We start from the raw sequence: 20958 nt of genomic DNA on the forward strand, positions 1-20958 counted from the left end.
CAAACTCAAGTAAGGAGCTCAATTTTGGCTACTTCTAGATATTGGAGTTCCTTTGTTCCATGAATTGTATTGTGCTTCGTTACCAGTGCCTAATTGTAAACTTTGCCTAGCTTACAATGTTGCTGGTAGTTGCAAAAAAGGTTAATGAAGCAAATATCCTATCATCTCTTCCATCCCGCCTGGATTAGCTTGGCCACTTTGTTTTCAACATAGCCTTGACCATGGTGACCTTGTCTGTCTCTCTCTCTCTCTCTGTTGTCGAGCGAGGATACCGATATTCCGTTGCCATCTTAATTTATTTTCACGATGCTGCAGTTATTCGCACATAGAGCCTTTCAGAACGACAATCTACAGATTGCGCGCCTGCACAACAAATCCTAAGGGAAGCATCAAGCTGGCTCTTTGTTGACATACATTAAGCCAGCTAGCAGTCAAATTTACGTTTAAGCTAGAAATCTGGTCAACTTTTGACTGCAGTACTGCTCTTGAAGACTTTTATTCAGCACGTGCACACTCGTCAGCGGGTCTTCTGGCCGACCTCTCCTCCTATCACTTCGTTAAAATCTCCGTACTGCTCGAAATTTCTTGAGAGCACTGTAGAGATGTATCGGTTTGACATGAAACATGTTGATCGACCTATAAAATTTTGGAACTGAGCTAGATTAAGCATATCTACACATGTTTAGCAATTTTCAAAAGTAAATTGTCGGGCACGCGAACAAATAAAGTTAATCACGTAGGGAGAAATCTACTTGACTTTCAGATGAATTTCGAAAAGCCGCGGTTTCGACCCGGTAGGGTATACGCGAAAGCATGCATATAAACCCCACCTGCGCACAAATGTTTACCACGCGAGGTGCTGAGCATACCTGAAGCACTGTAGTCGCGCGAAACATACATCGTGTGTGTGTGCAAAATCACCGAGCCAACGCAACTTCACCGGCCAGCGATGCGCAAACCGAGTGAAACCGACCACACCTTTGGAAATTTAGGAGCACCCACCTCTTGGTCCTGGCCCTCAGAAAAGTTGGGCACGCATTCCACGATCTTTGTACGCATGTTGGAGCAGTGCTAATTGGAAACGATGCAGGCTCTTCGGTGGCTGGAAGGAGTGCTACACATAGAAGTGGTTGTTACGCTTATCGTCTGCTAGTGAACCTTGTCACAGGTAGCAGCGGCAGCGGCGCCGCCTGGGTTGTAACACACGCGAAGCGTCAAGTGACGGCAGCGCCATCCAGGCATTGGCGCCGTAAATCAATCGTGCCTTAGTTTGCTAGTTTTTTTTATTATTTTCTTTTTAATTTAAATTTAAACTGGGCTGGTGGAATGCGTTGAGCCTGTCAACCCACGCCACAACGAAGTTACTTAGCTGTGCAGATGACAGTGGTGCATACCAATTATTCTCCGAGCACGACATCGTGCACATATTTTTTCCAGATGTAGATCACTTTATTATTTTGCTTTTCTTTCTTTCTCTCTCTCTCTCAAGAGATAGGCTGCTTACGGTTGCTTTCTAGTAAAAGTGGCAAAAGTGACACTGAGCATCTTCCGAAAGCCATTAGCAAATTGTGGGAGGTGATAACAGGCCCGTCCCTGGCCGGTGCTCCGGCGCCAGAGTTCTTATCAGCCCTTGAATGCCCCCCTCAGGCAACCACCGCGCTGTTAGCACAGCAGTGCCGCTGGAAGGTGAAAACATCGTACGGACCTACTGAAAGCGCCGGTGACGTCCGCTCGAAGCAGCCGCGCGCGGGTGCGTCGCGAAGCTGCTCCGTTAAGCGTTTCGCCACCATCCAGACTCGAACGTGGGGCAGCGCCCATCGATATTTGTGAAAAATGCCACATCTGCCGACCCATTTGAAAGCGGCTTCCACGAGAAGCCTTTTGCGCGTGGCTGCTCCACAATGATCTCTACCATGTTCTGTATTCTCATGCTGCATGCACACAAGCGCGCTTTCTTTGAAACCCAGCTTATGTCCTTAATGTACGAGAAATCGCCGACTGCCCCTCGGCGAATGCTCTTTGCCCACTATACATAAAACATACTTTTATTCTGAGCAAGCCTAGGTGGGCGGCGGCCTTATTCCAGGTAGCCGCGGGTAATGGGTAACCTCCCAAGACAAACAGGCCGAAATTGCACGATTATGCCGGGAGAGCACAATGTACACCACATATACGCATGTCATTATCTAGCGCAGCCGACAGCCATTATCATATATGCAGGGCAACAACCAATATACAACAAAATATTTTGTTGTTCAGAATGTACAATCACTCCGGACCTTGATGACACATGCACGAGTGACATTTTTCGAATTAGTTGGAACTGCATGCAGAGTTTTGCAGTGCCAGTCCTGCACAGTTGCCTTGTCCATTGTGCTGGCCAAAGTTTGCTACTTAAGCAGTTTTATTTTAGCCGCTGTACTCGTGCAGCATTAGCATGGTGGTGCATGTTACCAGAAAGCTGCAGTTCTGCAAAAAGAAACTGCAATAGTGCTTAAAGTGTGTTCACATTAGGTACACCAGCTTTACAAGTGTGTATAGCTCATTGAAAAGAAACAACACATATCCCACAAAAGACAGTTTAATAGCATCATTCAGCAAACATCCTCAATCTGTCCACACAGTATATAAGAACATCTCCGCGACAAAGCATACATCACTAGACAACACACTACATAACTGTTTACAAGCACTAATGCTATGTGCCCAAATAATGGCATAATATGAACGTCTAGCGAGCATGCCCTACACACAACAAACAAGGGTACAGAACAAAACCAGTGCATAATTTATACAAAATGAGTTTGCCGTATACGTAACACCGAGTTCCCCATGATGACTATGGCATGTACCACCAAACACCACCAATCATACATCTAAATTTTCCAAGCAGTGCCAAGCACATAGACCTTCGACAACATGCGAGAAGTTTTCAAGTGGTGGTTTCAGTGCCATTTCCGATGGCAAATCTGTAAACTGCAACCAAACTCGGAATTCCATCAAATGCTGCGCTTCCTTTTCCCATTTACCTGATAAGAGCGCGTAGCCACGACTTTACTATCGACATGAAACCATGGACAAGAATAAAATTTGCTGCCTGGGCAGCTTTCAAAGCAGGAATAGAAGCCATTACAGTCAACTGCGATTCCAAGTTGTTCCTTAGCCAAAGCACAGTGGTGCTACCTCTTCCAACCTGATAATGTTTTATTACCGGGAAAGATAACAGCTGCTGGGTCATGACCTTGAGTCTCCAAACAACAATGCAATTGGAGATTCAGCGGCACAAAAATTTGAAACAAAACTAGCATGCAGAGTGCTACCAGAGGCAAATTCAAGACTGCATGAAAAGAAATTGTGAAGTGGTAAGTAACCACTATAGTAAAGGTACTATCCACTGGTCCACTGCTTTTTAAATGCCTATGTATGCACCTGATAAACATGGTTGCTTCAAAGATGCAGTCCCTATTCAATTGCATATAGCAAAGGAAGAGTGATCAAAACGGGGGCCGGTATAATGTAACAATTCCATTCCAACGCTATACCTTTTTTACACTTTGTCAAGTGGTCGGAGCACTGTTCCGTGCACATTATCAAGGATCAACTGGTCATGAACAGTGGATGATAAATAGAATCGAGTAAAAGGAATCCTACATTATATTGCCCCACTACTGCTTCTTTATTCAAAATGCGAACTTACACAAACTATTCCACATACATACAGCCTACCCTTCAGTGCAGGGTACATAATCAACATTGCACTCTTTACTAGATACCATTATAATTGTTCCCACCATGCATGCTCAGTTTATCAAACACCTGCTGTGCAAAATGCAAAGTAACACAGCAAACATCTATGCTCATGAGAGGTCATCAGAAAGCTTGATGTAACGCACACCATTGCATCAGTTGATGCAGTACTTCAGTCAAGACATCCGATGCACTATTACTCAACCTGCAACCTACGCATTCAGTTACAAAAAATGCTATGTGCATATGGTCCTCGCATAACACCAAGCAATCCTGGATTAAGAAAAAACTTGTCTGCCGTTAGTCCACCTGCCTAGATGGCGACATGTAATCAATTCCTTTCAGCTCCCAGGTCTAAATATGAGGCTACAGAGTAGTTTTCATGCACAGCTATGTGTCTCCAGCATCACATAAATGAAAACAGAATTTTTTTCAGTAGCAAAGATTTTCAGGATTGAAGAAGTGGCACACAATGAAGCATATATAGACTGAAAATAAGTGACACTGCTAACATATAGTTTAGCCATCTCTGTCAACTTGTCTCTTGCTTACAGTCAGATGCAACAAGGCCTGACAGAGTACCTATGTAGCTGGAAGCATCTTTAGAATGCTGGCATAGTAGCAAATACAGAAACAAGCAATGCCAATAGTCAAACAGGCTGACAGAAACAAACAGTTCGAAGGGGACACACTTGATCACCCAAAGTTTCCAGCACACTATAAGCAAGTGCAAATACTTCACACTGAAAGAAATAATCATCTGTAGCATGCATCCAATGCGCATGCTCAAGCACACGATTCCAAGACGTGTGCCTATAGCATGGTTTCAGAAGTACACAAGCTGGCACAACGAAGGTTCAGATAACTACACTGTGTGCACTCATAGCCAACACCGTCCTAGCCCACACGGTGTCCCAACATTCCTGCAGTACAAACAAGCACAATGTCTATCACTTTTTCAGAAGCAGAAAGCACAGATGCAACGAACTTTTTGCGACATGCAATAACAAACACACAAGGTCAATTATAGCTTAAGCAATGCAGACACATAAAGGCTCTGTTGCAAAGCTAAGGCTACCTTCGTGCATTTTCTATTGCATAAGTGGGAAGCTTTTTGGTTAGGATGCTGCGACACTGCATATAAACACGCACACACCACACTGCAGTTTATTTATCTGCAACCTACTTTATGCCAATTAGGAGTGCTGATAATCACATGCACACTTTAGCGTAACTGTGGGGAAAAGATGGCGTTTCCTAGAGAGAATGATTTGCATTGACGGAGGTTGTCCGAGCTCATTGGTTTGCAACCATCTCGACATACATCTTTTGGTCAAGGTGTATGCTATGGTCTTCGGCCAAGAGGTGCAACAAATGCAAGATCGTAAAGTAGACACATGGCTGTCCCGTTTCCTTTGTATAGTGTTGCACCTCTTCACTCTGGCTATACACAGTTGCAGGAAAGATCTGCATCCATGTTTGTTCTACAAAGAACTCCCGATAACCATTATTCGCTCTCCTGTGGTACAGTCTGCCTTCATCCTTTCACTGTTTGGACACAACTGCATTATCAATCAAACAGATATAGATTTCATAATTTTCCGAGCCAATTTCCACAGCCATATTAGCTTCTATTAAGGGGTGCCTGCCAACAAGACATTAAGAATAAAATGTGAATTTTCTTGAGTGTTAAACTGATCTGAAACACACAAAAAGAAGAGGTGCAGACCACAAACCAGACATTGACAACAAACACCTTGACCATATTAATATTTAGCCAGCATCCTTGCAGTTCCCTGCATCCACACACGTGCCCGAGATGAAACCAACGCTCCCTAAACCACACAAACTAAAAAAAATTGCACTTCTTGAACAAGCATTTCTAACCACTGAAATACTATGTTATATCAGGAGTCCACACTTAGAAAATCGATAATCAATTTCATTCTCACCCCCTTATTAGCTAAGAAATAAAAACATGTGTCAGTTTGCATTTGGTTGAAACCAATGGTGTACAAGCCTGCAGCCGCATAGTATTCATTAATTCCTCGCTTTAATGGTTACTTCACCCACTTGGTTGTCAGTAAAATTTAGCACAATTGTCAAGGATAAAAAAAATCAGTCTTGCCAGCTCTATCCATCCACAATATAGCATGCAACAAAAGAAGCCGAATCGTAAACAGCATTAGGAATGGACATTTCAAGGGCTTGAAGAAACAGAGGCTCATACAAAGTCTTAGATAGCCATGCCGTGCAGCAAAACTGTTTCAAAAAAGGCCTGAATAGGCACAAACTGCACTCGCTAGTGAATGGCTAGTAACCTTTAAATATCTCTTTCGCTGACCAACACATTGTTGAGAATGAAACCTTGTTCACACTGACATTGTGCATTACAGTCTGTCTTGCATAACAACATGTTCAACATCTGTACCTGCCAACTTTGTCCAGTGCCAACGAGAAAGGGGGAAAAAAATGCTGTCCGACACAAATGGAGTCTTCAAAAAGGGGGCGAACTCTGCTGGCCAAGCAGCCTATACAATACCTCACCAACATCACGCGCACCAATGCCGAGAATGCTACCAGTTCCATCGACCAATTAGGACAGAGAACTAGAAGGGCTGGTCTTGTCTGCCATTAATCCCCTTGTGCCCAAAACTGTCTTAATGGACTGGTCGCAGACGAACCAGCAGCCCAGGACGGCTCAGCCTTCCTTCTTTCCCCGAGTCACCGAGCTGGTTGCCCTTCGCAATTGGCTCAAATCGTCACCCATTGCCTTCGTTTTCTGAACTGCGGCGTGTTTACAAGGTCAGAGTATAGTATCCTCGAAAATGAATGACTAGGGGCGTGTGCATGCAATTTTTGAGGCCGAATTGAATAGAAATCGAATAATGCCACAAGAAAATCGAACTGAATATTGAATGGTTTTCTAATAACGAACAGCCGTTATCACAATATGAAACGACGTTCACATCCTAGTAGTCAAAGTTATCAAGTTTGAGTCATTACGTAGTACATTGTGAAGCGTTGTTTATTGTAAGCACAAATAGACCATTAGAAGCAAACAGTAGTTTGTACACATGCACAGGACTTCAGAGAATGAGAATGATCGTTGCACAGCCTGTAAAGTATGGCTACGTAAGCGATGTAACCTGCTTCATTACGCAAGTTCCGATGTTTTATGTCTGTACTATGCCCTGCTGGGGTGAAAATTTACCGTAGTCATGCTTCAATGTTATGTTTAATTGGGTGCAGCTGATGTTTTGAAATATTTGAAGAGTATTAAAAAATATTCGCATTTTTGAATACTAACTGTATTCGATTTGCAGACCGCATCAAATAGGACACTATTCAATTTGTTATTCAAAATGTTTGAACATTCGCACGCCCCCTATAAACGACGAGTATGTAACAATACAAACAAGACAGGTTCACAAGAAGATAAAGACAAGGTAATCAACCATGGTTGAACAAGGGATATAGCTGGAGCCAACGTTCTGACAAGTGTCTTGCTCAGAGCCAGGTTACAAAACAGCGGTTTCAATATCAAATGCATGTCTTGAAGAGGGTTACAGGATGCAATCTCCATGAAAAATTTTAGCACCAAGAAGCTTTGCAAAGGTTTCTGGGTCACTGTGGTTCAAAACTGCATTAAAGTGATGCACTTGACAAGTAAGTTCGCATGGGAAAAGGCCATCAAATTAGTTTTACTGAGCAAGAAATAAGAGAAGAAATGAAATAAGAGAAAAATTTCAATATTTTCCTATAACATTAGTGAGCAACATGAAATGACTAGGATGACGATGCTTCAGCTGTATGCTGCCATGTAACGAACTTCCTTGGCATGAGCTCTGCATCACAATGACATGGTTTCGCAACATTTCGAAATCCTCTGCTACAGCGCAGTTAAAAGCACTTTGCCCCGAAGCCACTGAGAAACAACAACAACAGAAGGTTAGAGAAGGCAGGCTGGTTTCTACAATGTTGCACAAATTCAAGAGTGCAGCAGCATACTTTTGTAGTCACTGGTATTTTGCCAGGATTGCTGCAGTGCTAAAAAGTGAACTGTACATATGCCAAGTAAAAATACCACAACAAAAAAAAATCTAGTCACTAAAAAAAAAAAAAGCACGCGTACATAGAAACATTCAGGGGTCACACTGTTATTTACAGCACTGGACTAAAGTGCCTTTTCTGAGCACAAAATTTGTTGCAACAGGCTGTCGGAAGGCTGATGGCAATACAACATGCATTGCTTTTCAGGTGTGCAGGCATACAGAGCTCGTAAACTACCCAATGAAGTGTGCAATCAGTTGTCGCAACTTGTCGAGTATGTAGAAAAAAAAATAACATTAGGAATGTGCTGTGTGTACGCAAATACAAAGCAAGTCATCTGCAAGCACTCTACAGCTCAGATGTGCACACCCTGCTATGTTTGGTGGACCACGCCTTGCGTTTTTTTTTAAAGCAGAATGCTTAAACACGAAGTTGGGAAGAGAGGTGGAGGGAGAAAGAAAATGAGGTCAACTTTAGCTCAATTTTTTTTAAAAGCATGCGTCCTTACATACTTAAAATACTGCAGCAACAATGCCAGAGCTTGCACAGACCCGAGACAAAAAGGGTTTTTGGGGAAGCATAGGTATACCATACTATGACCTTCTGGGAGAAAAACAGCTTGTCATCAGATTGCTTAGCACTGAAAATAAAACGGAGCACACAGACATTAGTGCTGCCTTTCTCAATTTATCCGCAGGGGCCTTAGATAATGCCGCTCAACTGGTTGGTACAATATATACGACTAACCCTCACCGAATGCCTTTTGGCAGCACTATGCAAAGCTGCAGGATTTTCTTTCATTTTCGTTATCTGTCCCCATCCAATTGCACTGTAAATCATAATCATGACTCCGAACCAACTAGTCTGCCAACATCCTTTGACCAACCCCAATTACACCAGACCAGACAACCCAGCTCACAACTTCCACTTTTGAATGTGCCAGCTTGTTTCTCTGGTCATTTTTGCCATGACCTCCAGGACTATGGGGAAGCCAACTTAAAGAACATTGCATAAGGGCCCTTTTGAAGAAGTAACGTACAATAGTTTGCATGCGTCTATGTGCACAGGGGCGAGGGTGTGGGAAATTGTGCTGGACATGTGCTACGATGCGGAACCATCCCAATGCCACAGAAGGAGGTCACAAATGCAACAGCACAAATGTCAAGGCCCAGATTTCAGTATCTGCAAGACCATGTACGTTATTTTCGGGAAGCAGGCAGCAGCTTGGCACCAAGAATGAACAAAAAAAAAATTGCAAAAGTATTTGTGCATGTCATCAGCTTCTTGCGAGCTCTCAGTCAGGGTTTGCTTAGCCCCCTGGCGTATGCTTTACATTCCAACATCTTACGTTTTCCTTGATACCTCAGAAACAGCCTTCCTTTGGATCACGTTTATGGTTGATCTATATACATCCAAACAGCATAGCACACGCACCAATTCACAAGGTGAAAAAATATTTTTCTGCAATTAGGGAAAACTTCAGCATCCGATCTCAAGTTATGCATGGTACTACTGTACTAAAAGTGCAGCAAACTGCTCACACCAACTCAAGTCTAGCATAACCCACTACCTGCCTCTTCACACACTTTCCTTGCTATACATATATAAGGATAGCAAAAGTGGCAGGAAAACATCAATGAAGAAGAAGAAGCGAGTATCTAGGCTTCACATAAGAGGGAGGAAAACAGGAAAAGTAGCAAACAGCGTTAAACTGTTGTATGTTGGTGTGTGTGCGTGTCATCATCAAAACTCGTTGAACCCGTATCTATGTACAGGTTAGCGAGATATACACTCGGGGTCTCTAGAAATGGCTGGACAAGGTGGAGAGGGATCTATGCCCTAAAGCTATGTCTGGTCTTCATGAACGTTGTCATAGTAACAAGCTTTCAAAGTCTTCACCTGTCAAGGAGCGGTGCGGCGCTAGTCGAACATTGCCTTCTCCATTGCATTACGAGAACGAGAACCTTCAACACTTGCCTGCATTCTACGTTCAACACCACACTTCATGTACATCAACCGAGAGCACATGCACCCAGCGACATAGGCTCGGTTGGTATATGAACCTCTTCAACTACTGCAAAGTCTTGCAGCAAAATCTCAACCTGTCCAGACTTTTACATCAAAACCCGCAACAAGATGTGACAATAAGTCATGCTTGCACTGCCGTCAAATTTAGTATTGCACCACTAAAAAACAAATTGCGAGTTACCCATTCTTTACAACTTTCACCGTCAACTTTTCTAAAAACTTGCTTTAAGAACACCATATTTTTTTTTTTTTTTTTTAGGAAAGTACAGGAAAATGGTGTCTGCATGATGGTGGTGTGGTGTGAAGCGGTCCCAGTGCAAGATTCACAAATGGCGAAGAAGGGACGATGATGACTGCTGTACAATCACTGCTTGCGTCGGCAGGAGCGCTTGTGTTCTTTGTGCCAATGAACTTGTTGGCATTCTACGCTGCAGTACAATGTGTTCCAACAGCAGTGGTAGATTGCTTCTGCTTCACAGTTGTAGCACTGCAAAGGCAAACTCTGTGTTAGTAATGCTAAATTTGAGCAGTGAAAACACGTTTGAAATAATTATCTTTTTAATCGCTGAATGTTACGGTTAATATAAAATCACAGATGTGCCATGGATGTGCTCCGATTACATAAAAAGAGTACTGGAACAATGCATTGTTACAATGCCACAGAATCTTAAAGAGACCAGTGACAAAAGAAACGGAGAAAAGCATCTGGGCTCAGGGCGTGAGCTGGTTTCCATTATGGCCTCTGGCTGTACTGCTCCTGTAGATATGTTGCATACAGTCCCTTTTGTCTGTGTTTATCCATAAGTAACAACATTACTTATGGTAACAATGTTATTTTTTGCTCCCAAATGAAATGGCCCCTATCAACCACTTTCAGACATGCTATACCAGTGGCTAAAACATGCTTTCACAGTAGAAAACCTTTGCAAGCACCTGTGTCAAATCTACATTGTCTGTACAAGGCAGGAAACTTAGAATATCTGCCTAAAGATTACCTGCACTTTTCTGCAGCCTTTAATTACTTGATTTCCACCTTATCTTGATTGGCACCATATCATCACAGAAACAGGCAATGGTTGTAGACTGAATAAATTAGATTTCTTTACTCGCCAACATGACCAATAAATGCCAGCCCATGAGCAGCAGATGCCGCCCTTCGGTGAGCAACACAGCATGAAAAACAAACACGCAATGCACAAAAAGAGGAACGGCGAAAACAAGACAAAGTCGCATAATGCGCTTTTGCAGTTGTGTTTAAATGTAAGTGCAAGCACCCGTGTTATAATGTAGCCATGTTTAAAGTAAACCTTGCAGAGTTGTGAAAGCCAAAAGGCATACAGAAACGGTCACCGGTGTGCTGTGACCAAGACTGATGCACATGAACAATGTATAACAAGTTAATAACAATTCTGGGTATCAAAAGCTTCCTCAGATTTATTTAACAGCATGCGCCAGTTGTCGGCAAGCTAGGTCAAACATAAACTAGAGGAAAGCGTTAAGGAGTACTTCTTGCTGCTCTCTGCAGCTCTACTTATCTCCACTGACACAAAGTGCTTTTGGAAAATTCTTGCTTGAGGAGATGCTCCCCCCATGTCCGAGATGCTTTGCAAGTTTGTTAGAAAGTGCTGCAAGGCACTCAATATTGTTGTGCATGCTGATGCCATCAACTATGCATCAAAATTGCCCTCATCCTCAAGCTAAGCCAGCTTTACAAAGCAACATCTACTGCAGCCTCCAGAATAATGTGCTGTGGTTGGCGTTGCTGCGAGATCTTCCTGTGCACAAGTAGAGAAGATTAGACGCCAAGCGCTGGGCAGTCATCGTAAATGAGCTATCCAATGCACGGGCATCTCAAGGCACCTGCACCATTCAAGAACTACCGCAGGACATCACGTTGGACTTTGTACTTTCAGCAACAGACACCAGAAGTGTTTACAAATTAAAACAGCATGACGAAGACGAACGAAAGACGCAAAAGTCTAACAGAAAAAGTACGAACATGTCTGCTGTCAAGGGATCTTAGCGGCTACGGCACTGCATTGCTGAGCTTGAGGTTGCACATTCAAATCCCAGCCGCGGTGGCTGCATTTCCCTAGGCATGAATTACAAGAATGTTTGTGTATCTAATTTTAGGCGCATGAAACTCCAGGTGGTCAAAATTAATCCGGAGTCCCCACTATGATGTGCCTCATAATAAGATGGTAGAGACACGAGACCCCCAAGAATCTAATTTTAAAAATGTTTAACAAATATTTTCGTGAGGCAGTAGGGACCTAATGTATCTTGTCTTGGAGTACGTAGAAGTGGTATCAAGGACCAGCAACCTAACCCCTAGAGTGATACGAGAGTCTGGAGCCTTCAAAAGACCGGCTTGCCACCAGCAAGTTGCACGTTCTTGCTTCAGACGAGGGAGGCCACTCCACTGTTATGATGGAAGACATGTTCCAATGCAAAGAAAAGGTGACAGTACAGAAGAAGAAAACTGTCCACATTCCTCTGCACTTGCACGTTAATTTTCATCTTGGTTTGTTTGTACTGTTTGTAATAATTATGAATTATCACAACCTTGCCTTGTCTGCCACCTGTACTGCAACTGCTGCAAACAATTCAAGAATTATTTGCAATTTCGCCATGCTAAATAAACTCCATAGTGTGCTGATGCCCTTGTCACATGGGCACCCACAAACTCCTTTGAACTCTGTTGTCTTTATCGAATATGTCTGCTACTTGCTTGCAGATAGCTACAGCTACAATGAAAACCGCGCTAACAAAATTGTCATAACTAGATCACTAATAAACTTTAGCAATGCTACATTTTTTTCTTGAGTTATTAACAGACCACATAATGGAAGTTCTTAATCTGCTGTTAAGGTAATCGGCACTACTTGCGCTAATTGGTAATCTACAAGAACGCTTTACCAGCATACGCCGCATGGGGAAATGTTCTGCCATTTCATTTGTTCGTGTGCTCCGGGTGATTGCACATCACAATGTGCGATACCAGCATCTCACTGTCCTTGTCGCTCGAACCAGCATCAGAGGAGCACAGTGGCAGTAACCCTTTGCAGCCACGATTTCACAGCATGCAACAACAACTTGTAGTCAGTTGCGCATCGGTTGAACAAGATGCACCCACACACCAAAACAAGAGCGCAGTGTGGCCGGCATTGCTTTCAATATCACTATGCTTAAGAGAACGCAAGTCTTTCGGTAACATATAGCACACTTTCTCGCTACGATTTTATTAGATCACATACTGAGTTAAGTCTCGTTACCGCAAGAAAAAGTAGTTTTTTATAGGTCTTGGAAAAAAATTATGACTACAAATAATATTCCAGCACACATTGCGGCATACCATATTGTGCATAATGAATGCTCTTTCCAAAAACATACGCGTTGCGAAACAAAAAAATTTATTAGGCAAAATAAATATCCTAGAAAGCGCCATTTTTGCTGCCAGTTGATAAAAACAAAAATTACAAAAAAACGTATCTACAAAAGCATTTTAATCACAGGAAATTCACAACAAATTTCATAGATAACTAACTCTGGAATAGTGTGTGAAAAAAAAAAAAAAGAAAAAACCTCGGTACACCGCCGTTCTTCAGATACAAAAAAGAAACTAACACCAGTTCATCGCTCATGCCATGCATTGAAGCAGTTCCTGGATTTTGTGAAGCATAGGTGCACTCCGTACTTTTCCAACAGAACGTCTGGTTTTCGTTCAACTTTACGGTCCTCCTAACACATTTTGCAGTTCCGCCTTTTCGGCATCTCCTGAGGATGGTTCGATGAGAAGTCCAAGGAACGTACTTCACCAGTTCATCTAGTCATGCGCCTCTTCCAGGACCGATCGCCCTCAGCACAGCTGGGCAACTACAAGATTATGTATCTATGCATATCTGTTTTCATTTTTGCAGACTGTCTTTATCACCTCTGCTGAGAAGAAGAGGAGAAAGAAATCTCACACCATTGTGAACCGTCTTGCGCTGATCCGTAGTGCTGGGCAGAGATGTGCTACAGGCGGCCTTTTTGGTGTGAACGGAAGTTTTTTTGCTGCCGATGGCAGCAAATCATAACCAAGCGAAGTATGCACCCTGAAGACAACCAGTAGAGCTCTCAGGTCATGCAAAAAGATCGGCAGATAAACGCGCACAAGGAAGGAGACTGCTCAAGGCCATAAAGGAAACTACCGTAAAAACCGGACTATAGGTCGGACCGGAATATAGGTCGATCCCCCAACTAACGAATCCTCAAAATGAAAAAAAAAAATATCCTTTTCAATGGCAAAAGTACCGAAAGACGTGACACCCTTACCTTGAAACAAATGCGACTCGGGGGGTTGCACAATGGTGACAGTATTTATTTAAATGCTGCTCGCATGTGCACCCGGCCAAGTTTTTAGCGGTTTCGCGCGATCATCGACACGCGTGCTTGTCAACACCTTATTAATGGCGCTGAGCAGCGAAACAAACGAGATACGCGCATGTGTACACATGCCCTTACTTTCGCTATTTCGCCGCTCCGTGCCGTGATGATAAGGTGCTGACAAACACGCGGGTCGATGGTCGCGCGATACTGTTAAAAGTTCGTCGGGTGTACAGTACACAGAAGGGCACGAAGTGCGCAAGCGCTACTCCGAATCAGAGCAACGCCTTTGATCAGAGTCGGATGACGAGTGCTTCTCGCTGCCCAGTCCATAGGCGCGTGCGATCTCTACCGCTTTCAAACGGATGCATTCGGCAGTCACAGGCAGCGATCTTACACGCAGCTCGCGGACGGACTCCGCAACCTTGCCTTCCAGTTCTGCAGTCCACTGCGATCCGGCACGAAATGACGTTTTCTTTTGGTTGCTGCAAGTTGTAATACGTTGCTTTTGCCTCCGCCACTACCGAATGCTCTTTTCGGATACTTCAAGTTCGCGCTGTGCCGCCAGGTTGCCGTGGGCTTCCGCGTACTCAATCGCCTTTTTCTTGAAGGCGACGGTGAATTGACGTCGGCTTCCGCTCCCGCTCATTTTGAAACAAAATGAAAGTGCAGCCTTTAACCAATATAACTTTGCGACAATGGAAACGCAAAATGCCGGTGTGCCACAGCGTCGCCACGCCGCCATGCTGCTGATGGCGATGGCGAAGGCGGCTGTTTACTTTATCCGCCCATTGTTGCAAGACTTCCGTAGTTTTTCCGCCAATGTCCGGTATATAAGTCGAGGGTCGACTTTTCGCGATGGGTTTTTGAAAAAAAGTTCGACCTATATTCCGGTTTTTACGGTAGCCTGTGCAGATGTCCCATGCCGACTCGAAACATTGCTGCCGTTAGAGCTTGAATCTGCTTTGCTGTCATTTTTGGAATCATAACTCAAGTCCCCATTACTAAATTGAAGTGTGGGTGCAGCATAGTTTCGAGCATGACGCTTTTCTCGCAATGCAGCTGCGCGGAACGACGACATGGGAGTGACTTTCAATAACTGCGCAGCGACACTGACAGCGCCCCTTGCCTGGATTTTACGAGAGAAGTGAAATCGAAACTCTTGGAAACTGGTTGAAGGTGCCAGGTCCACATGTTGGACATGCAGCGGACCTTCCGAAATACACTTTGGCAGTATAAAACGACTCGAATTCCAAACCAAAGCTCACTAGTGAACAGCCGGCATCATTTTCGGTTGATTATCACCACTCAGCACTGTCGGACAGCAAAGCCGGCGGTATAATTTAATTCTTGACTTGCTGGGAGTCAATTGACTACAAAATTCTGATGCTAATGCAGCATAATCATGAGTGGCATGCTTTCTTCTCGAGCGCGGCAGAAGGTTCCAGCCACACCTCTTTTCGCTACAACATACGCACATTGTTTTGCAAAAAGGTCCATCAAAAATTAAGAAACGGCTCCAACATCTCGAAATTGGCAATCTAAAGCATCAATCACCGGCGATCAATAGGCGTGGTAACGAAAGAGTTAAAAAAAACTATGTATAGATTCATTTTTCTTGCGCTAAGTACTTCCCAGCTCTTCTATATGTATAGATTGCTTTAAGAGCGACTACATATGTGAAATTTTTCATGTGGAGAGAAGTGCAACAGCGCCATCTGTGTCCCATGCGGCTCCCTTCAAAAGCTCATAGTGTGCCATGTGACCCGGTCACAATTCCCTTGTTGTAAATCTCTATTAGGTAGTTTCATGCTCAACAGAGTTTGCAGGTGCCCACCTGACAAGGGTATAAGGTCAAAAGGGGTGAAACGGCAGCGTGTAAAATTAAGGCCACTTGGTAAACGCTGTCGCACAGCTGGCCAGGACACTCACCCACTGCTTCTTCTTGGTTTCCGAGATTTCCTGCCGGTGCCGTTCCTGCAGCTTCACAATCTCCTGTTCGCGGGCCTCTTTGTCCCGAGTTTTGTGCTGCTCCAGTTCTGTCCGCATGCGTTCCAGCACTCCGCTCACTTCCTTCAGCTTCTCTGCTTCACACTGCTTCTGGACCTGCACGCCACCAAGTGCAAATTGATATTGACAAAGCTTGTTGCGCTAGGTTCATGGTATAAAGTGAAATTAAGAAAGTGCAAAAAAAAAAGAAGAAGTAAAAGAAGACATTGAGAAAACTGAACCCCACAAGCACTTACTGACGCCTCTGATGCCTCTCAGGAAAAGGTGAAATGCAGTAGGGAAGCGATTGCATTAGTTACACATCTGTCAATTTGACAAAGTCTTTCTGACAAAGGACTGGCAGAAATGTTTTAATTTTGAGCACCCCTAAAACGTTTGTGTCGCACATGTGCAGACTTTCAATTCTCATTTCACCGTTTCAGCCTTTCCCGAGAGGTGCCAGTTGTTCGTCAAGTGACAACTGGGAAGTATCTGCACATTTTGCAATGCTTTCAGACATGACAGAAACTTTCAAGTGACTTAGGAAAATGGCATAGGAGACCAGAACAATGATGTGAAGAAAGACATCATTGGTTTCTATTTTCTTTTTTTTTCATTTCCTTAGTTTGAATTACCAACTCACCCAACCTCGACATTTCAAAAATATCAAATCAAAAACAGAGCTTCAAACCGGACCAAGAGTAAAAAATGAAACCCTGCTTTGCCTGCAGAATGAAAACACATGCTCTGGCATTATTCACTGCTAGCGAATACCTCCACACATCTCTTCCAATCTTAAGTACTAGTGGTACCGACTGCTTGGTCAGCACTGTACAATGGATTGCAACTACGAATGAGTGAGGGTTAAGAATTTGTGCACAATGTCAATCACAGGGCAACATCAGCTAGCCTGTTTCCTCTCCAGCAAACCGCAGTCTCCGCTGTTTATCAGCTTGCAGTGCAATTCACTGCCAAGCAGATATGTGCAACCATGAGAAACAAGCGCAAGCAAAAACAAGGAAGAGGGCAATTTGTCAAGTGAAACGTGTTGTAGACTCTACACAGGATTTTCCATCTGTGAATGGAACTGTGCACAGTCTTTATAGACCTCTTCTTAGAGGCATGCGGCACGGCAAGCAGAGGATTCGAGATTTAAGTGCCTTCTACTTTTGTTGAATTCTCAATATCCAAAAGACCAATTGCTTTTACAGCATAAATTACACCTAGATCTTGAAGAAAAGTTCTGTTTTTTTCCAGTGTTAAAACAAATACTCTGAGAAAGTATTCATTTGTTTCATGAACACTAGCTTGACATCTCCTTAGCCGCCTGCCTAGTGGTGAACTCAACTCAGCTAAATCATCAGTTGCTTTTCCGGTTGATGAAAAGTGTGCCTCGCTGTGCAGGGATTCTTGGAATATGCAAACAAGAACTTTGAGGAAATGAAAACATCTGCAAGTAAGATGGAAAATGAAAATTGAGCTAAAGGAATACAGTGATGGGTCTGAAAAGGGACCGAGATGGCCTGCTCGTGAACCTCAAGGATAATGCAGCAAGACTCTTGCAACATGAACAATATACCAGGCGTTTCAACATAGAAATGAAAGGTGTACCTTTGAAGCCGAAAGAAAACACCCTGGAAACAACCAGAAAACTTGCAGATGCAATTGATGTACCCTTTGAGGATTGTGATGTTGAAGCTTGCCACTGGGTGAGGACTACAGGCAATGCTGATAGCCCTAATATTGTAGGACAGTACACATACAAGGCTAAGCGCAACTGTTTTTTAGAGAAAGCTAGAAAAAAAAAATACTGACAACCGAAGATATAGAATTGTAGTCCGGCACTACAATTTACATCAACAAACACTTGTCCACCTAGGACGCGCTTGTGTGGAGCGGTGAATGGCAAAAAGAAAGCACTTGGCTGGAAATATGCTTGGTATCGTAATGGCAAGATCTTCGCCCAAAAATCTGAGGGCAGCTCAATTGTTCCCATTGCCCATCTTGACGACTTGCAGAAAATGATGCAGGAATAACAAATGTGAGCATTTTCTTGCCGTTTTTTATTTCAAATATGGGTTATGTGCCTTCTAAAGTAAAGGATTTTGTATCAGCTAAAAAGCCAGCAATGAAGTTTTTTCATCAAAATGTTCGATCTCTCATAAATAAGACAGATGAACTGACCATGTTAATCCACAGCTTCAGAACATTGACTACTGTCATAATGTTGACAGAAACTTGGTTAACGCCCACATTGTATCTGTTACAGCTTTCTGGTCATCAATCTTTTTTCTCTAGTCGTCAGGATAAGCAAGGAGGAGGTGTTGCGATTTTGCTTAAAGATGATATTGTTGCTGAACCTGTTGATGGTTTTACAGATATAACTTCTGATTATGAGGCGTTAAAGGGCCCCTCACCAGGCCCCATAGCAAATTTTGGTTATATGCTGGAAGTTGTTACGTGTCCCTCTAGGGAGCGTTTTGCCGCAAGAAGTTTTCGAAATCGGCGCATAAATAGCCGAGATAGAAATATTTCAGAGCCACGAATCCATGATTTCAGGAGGCAAGCTCCACTGCATAGTGAGACACTCTCTCCCCTTGCCCAGTCTGGCCTCCGCAAACGGAATTCCTTCCCTGCATTCTCCCGTGCCGGACCTCAAGGATCGTGCGACGCATACGTCGCGGGCCCCGCCTTCACTTTCTTTTTTTCTCTCTTGCGGTGCTGCGCACTTCTGACGGCGTTGCGCACAAGCTGTTGTAATTGACTCGTTTCACGCAGCGCACGATTTAGCACGCTGTGTGCAAGTACACATGACTAGCGGTACACTTCAGTGCTAGACGTATACAGAGGCAGAAGTGGATTGCAGAGCGTGATCACGTGCTGGAACCCGGTAGAAAATGGCAGTTTCGGTACCTGCGCACGTGACTGCACGTCCGTGGGAACAAGCAGATGAAGCGTAAGTACATCTCTCTTGCTTCGGTGCAAAGTAAAACAAAAAGAACACAGGGATTCTGTTTGTGTGTTATTATTTCCCTAAAATTCAATTTGTCAATTCAAGCAACAGATCACACAAATAACAGATGCTGCCTTGGAATAATTCTCAAAGTAACGTGTCATCACGAGCGACGTCACACTGTGGCCATGAGTACATAGGCGCAGGGACACGAGTACGTCGCCGTCCAGCTTGGAGCGCGGTCGTCGCAAGAAGAATGAAAAATGGTGTTCGGTTTGAAATTTCAGGTCTTTCTGCGGCGCATAGCAATGCAATTCTTTGCAAACACGATCGTTTCCGCGCATTGCATGCTCTGTGCTTGTCAGCTCATATGGCCAGACCTGGTGAGGGGCCCTTTAACAGTACAAAACCATACAAAATTGTTCTCTGTTGTGTACAGGCCACCATCAGGTGATGCAACCCACTTTTTTGCATTCCTTGAAAAGCTTTTCAGTTATGCAACAGAAGAAAAAATTAATCTTGTTTTAGGAGGTGACGTCAATATAAACATGCTCTCATCTCCCCAGCTGCAAAAGGATTTCCAGACTTTAATTACAAATTGCAGATTTTCAAGTATAATATCTACAGTGACACGTGTGACTTGACAGTGCCTCCTTATTAGACGTGTTCATATTAAACAAATATTGAGTCATTAGAGGCCGACACTGTGTACAATGATATTAGTGGCACCATCTAGGTATTATTTTGCTAGTGAGTAAAATCCATCATGTGACTTGGAAAAGTAAGCAACCAGTTTATGTTCAGTCAATTACGTCATCAAATCTTGAGGCCTTTCACCGTGCCATTACTTGGCAAGCATGGAATAGCATTTACCAGGCACAAGAAAGTGATTCTGCATATTCCGCTTTCCTCAATATTTTCAAACCAATATATTATAGACACTTCCCAAGCAAAAAAATAACAAGGCCATCTAGAGCTTGGAAACCTTGGCTGATTCGTGAGCTTCTTGATATGATTAAACAAAAACATGCTTTATATGTCAAATTTCTGCAATCTAGAGATGAAGCCTTGCTTATAGAGTTAAAAAAATATAGAAACAGTCTAACAAATAAGCTTAGAGGTGCCAAAGATGCAGATATTTTAGGACTATTTAGTGACCCTGCTTATTAACATACTGATGTACTTTGGCGCAAATTGGATGCATTGTTACAGCCTAACTCCAGCTCAGCTATTCCAGATATTTTTGCATGGTGATTGGCAGCAACATTTCAGAGATGCAATACCATACATGTTTATGAAGTCCTTACCCTAGCGCCCAACCAGGGCGTCGATCGCAACCTCAGCAATTACACTCAGTTTCTTCCAGTAAACAGAAATGGTGCATTGCTTTCCCTTGCTCCAACTAGCTCCCCTAAAGCTTTTTTTTTTTTTTTTTTATCAGCGCTGCAAGCAATAACAAGTTACTAGATGCCGACGGTATCCAGATTCACCCTATAAAGTATGCACTGGATAATATAAGCCCTATTCTCAGTCATCACCCATATCTACCATACAATATTGTCTACAAGTACGTTTTCCAAGGAAATGCAAATTACCCCTGTTGTTCCCATCTATGAATGAATGTGTGGTTTTTATTGGTGCAAGGGCCAAGTATGGCGAAAGAGCGCCATGCAAGTGTTAGTGATTTTGCAGTGGAGTTATGAATTCTGTGAAGTTGATGTGACGTGGCTGTAAAGGGGCCTAAAATATAGTCACTGTAAAGTGCGTAAATGTATGTGTAATAAAATTATGGCGATGACAAATGACGTGTACTATGAGCA

General features: G+C 43.3%; 2 protein-coding genes across 3 annotated transcripts in view; both read right to left on the minus strand.

Annotated features, from left to right (window-relative positions):
* The window catches only part of LOC126542405 (formimidoyltransferase-cyclodeaminase-like), a 37438-nt gene extending 34963 nt beyond the window's left edge, over window positions 1–2475 (minus strand). The window contains exon 1 of the mRNA XM_050189464.3: window positions 1003–2475. Within this exon, the coding sequence (XP_050045421.1) occupies window positions 1003–1059 (57 nt within the window). The 5' untranslated portion in view covers window positions 1060–2475. The remainder of the gene's footprint in view (window positions 1–1002) is intronic.
* Window positions 2476–2565: 90 nt separating this feature from the next.
* LOC126542400 (zinc finger MYND domain-containing protein 11) overlaps window positions 2566–20958 on the minus strand; it is a 115616-nt gene continuing 97223 nt past the window's right edge. For both annotated transcript variants that reach the window (XM_050189458.3, XM_050189457.3), the window contains 2 exons: window positions 16129–16302; window positions 2566–10315 (listed from right to left, as the gene is read on the minus strand). In XM_050189458.3, coding sequence (XP_050045415.1) covers window positions 10193–10315; window positions 16129–16302 — 297 coding nt within the window. In that variant the 3' untranslated portion in view covers window positions 2566–10192. The remainder of the gene's footprint in view (window positions 10316–16128; window positions 16303–20958) is intronic.

Source organism: Dermacentor andersoni, chromosome 2, assembly GCF_023375885.2.
Source record: "Dermacentor andersoni chromosome 2, qqDerAnde1_hic_scaffold, whole genome shotgun sequence".
Lineage (NCBI taxonomy): Eukaryota > Metazoa > Arthropoda > Arachnida > Ixodida > Ixodidae > Dermacentor > Dermacentor andersoni.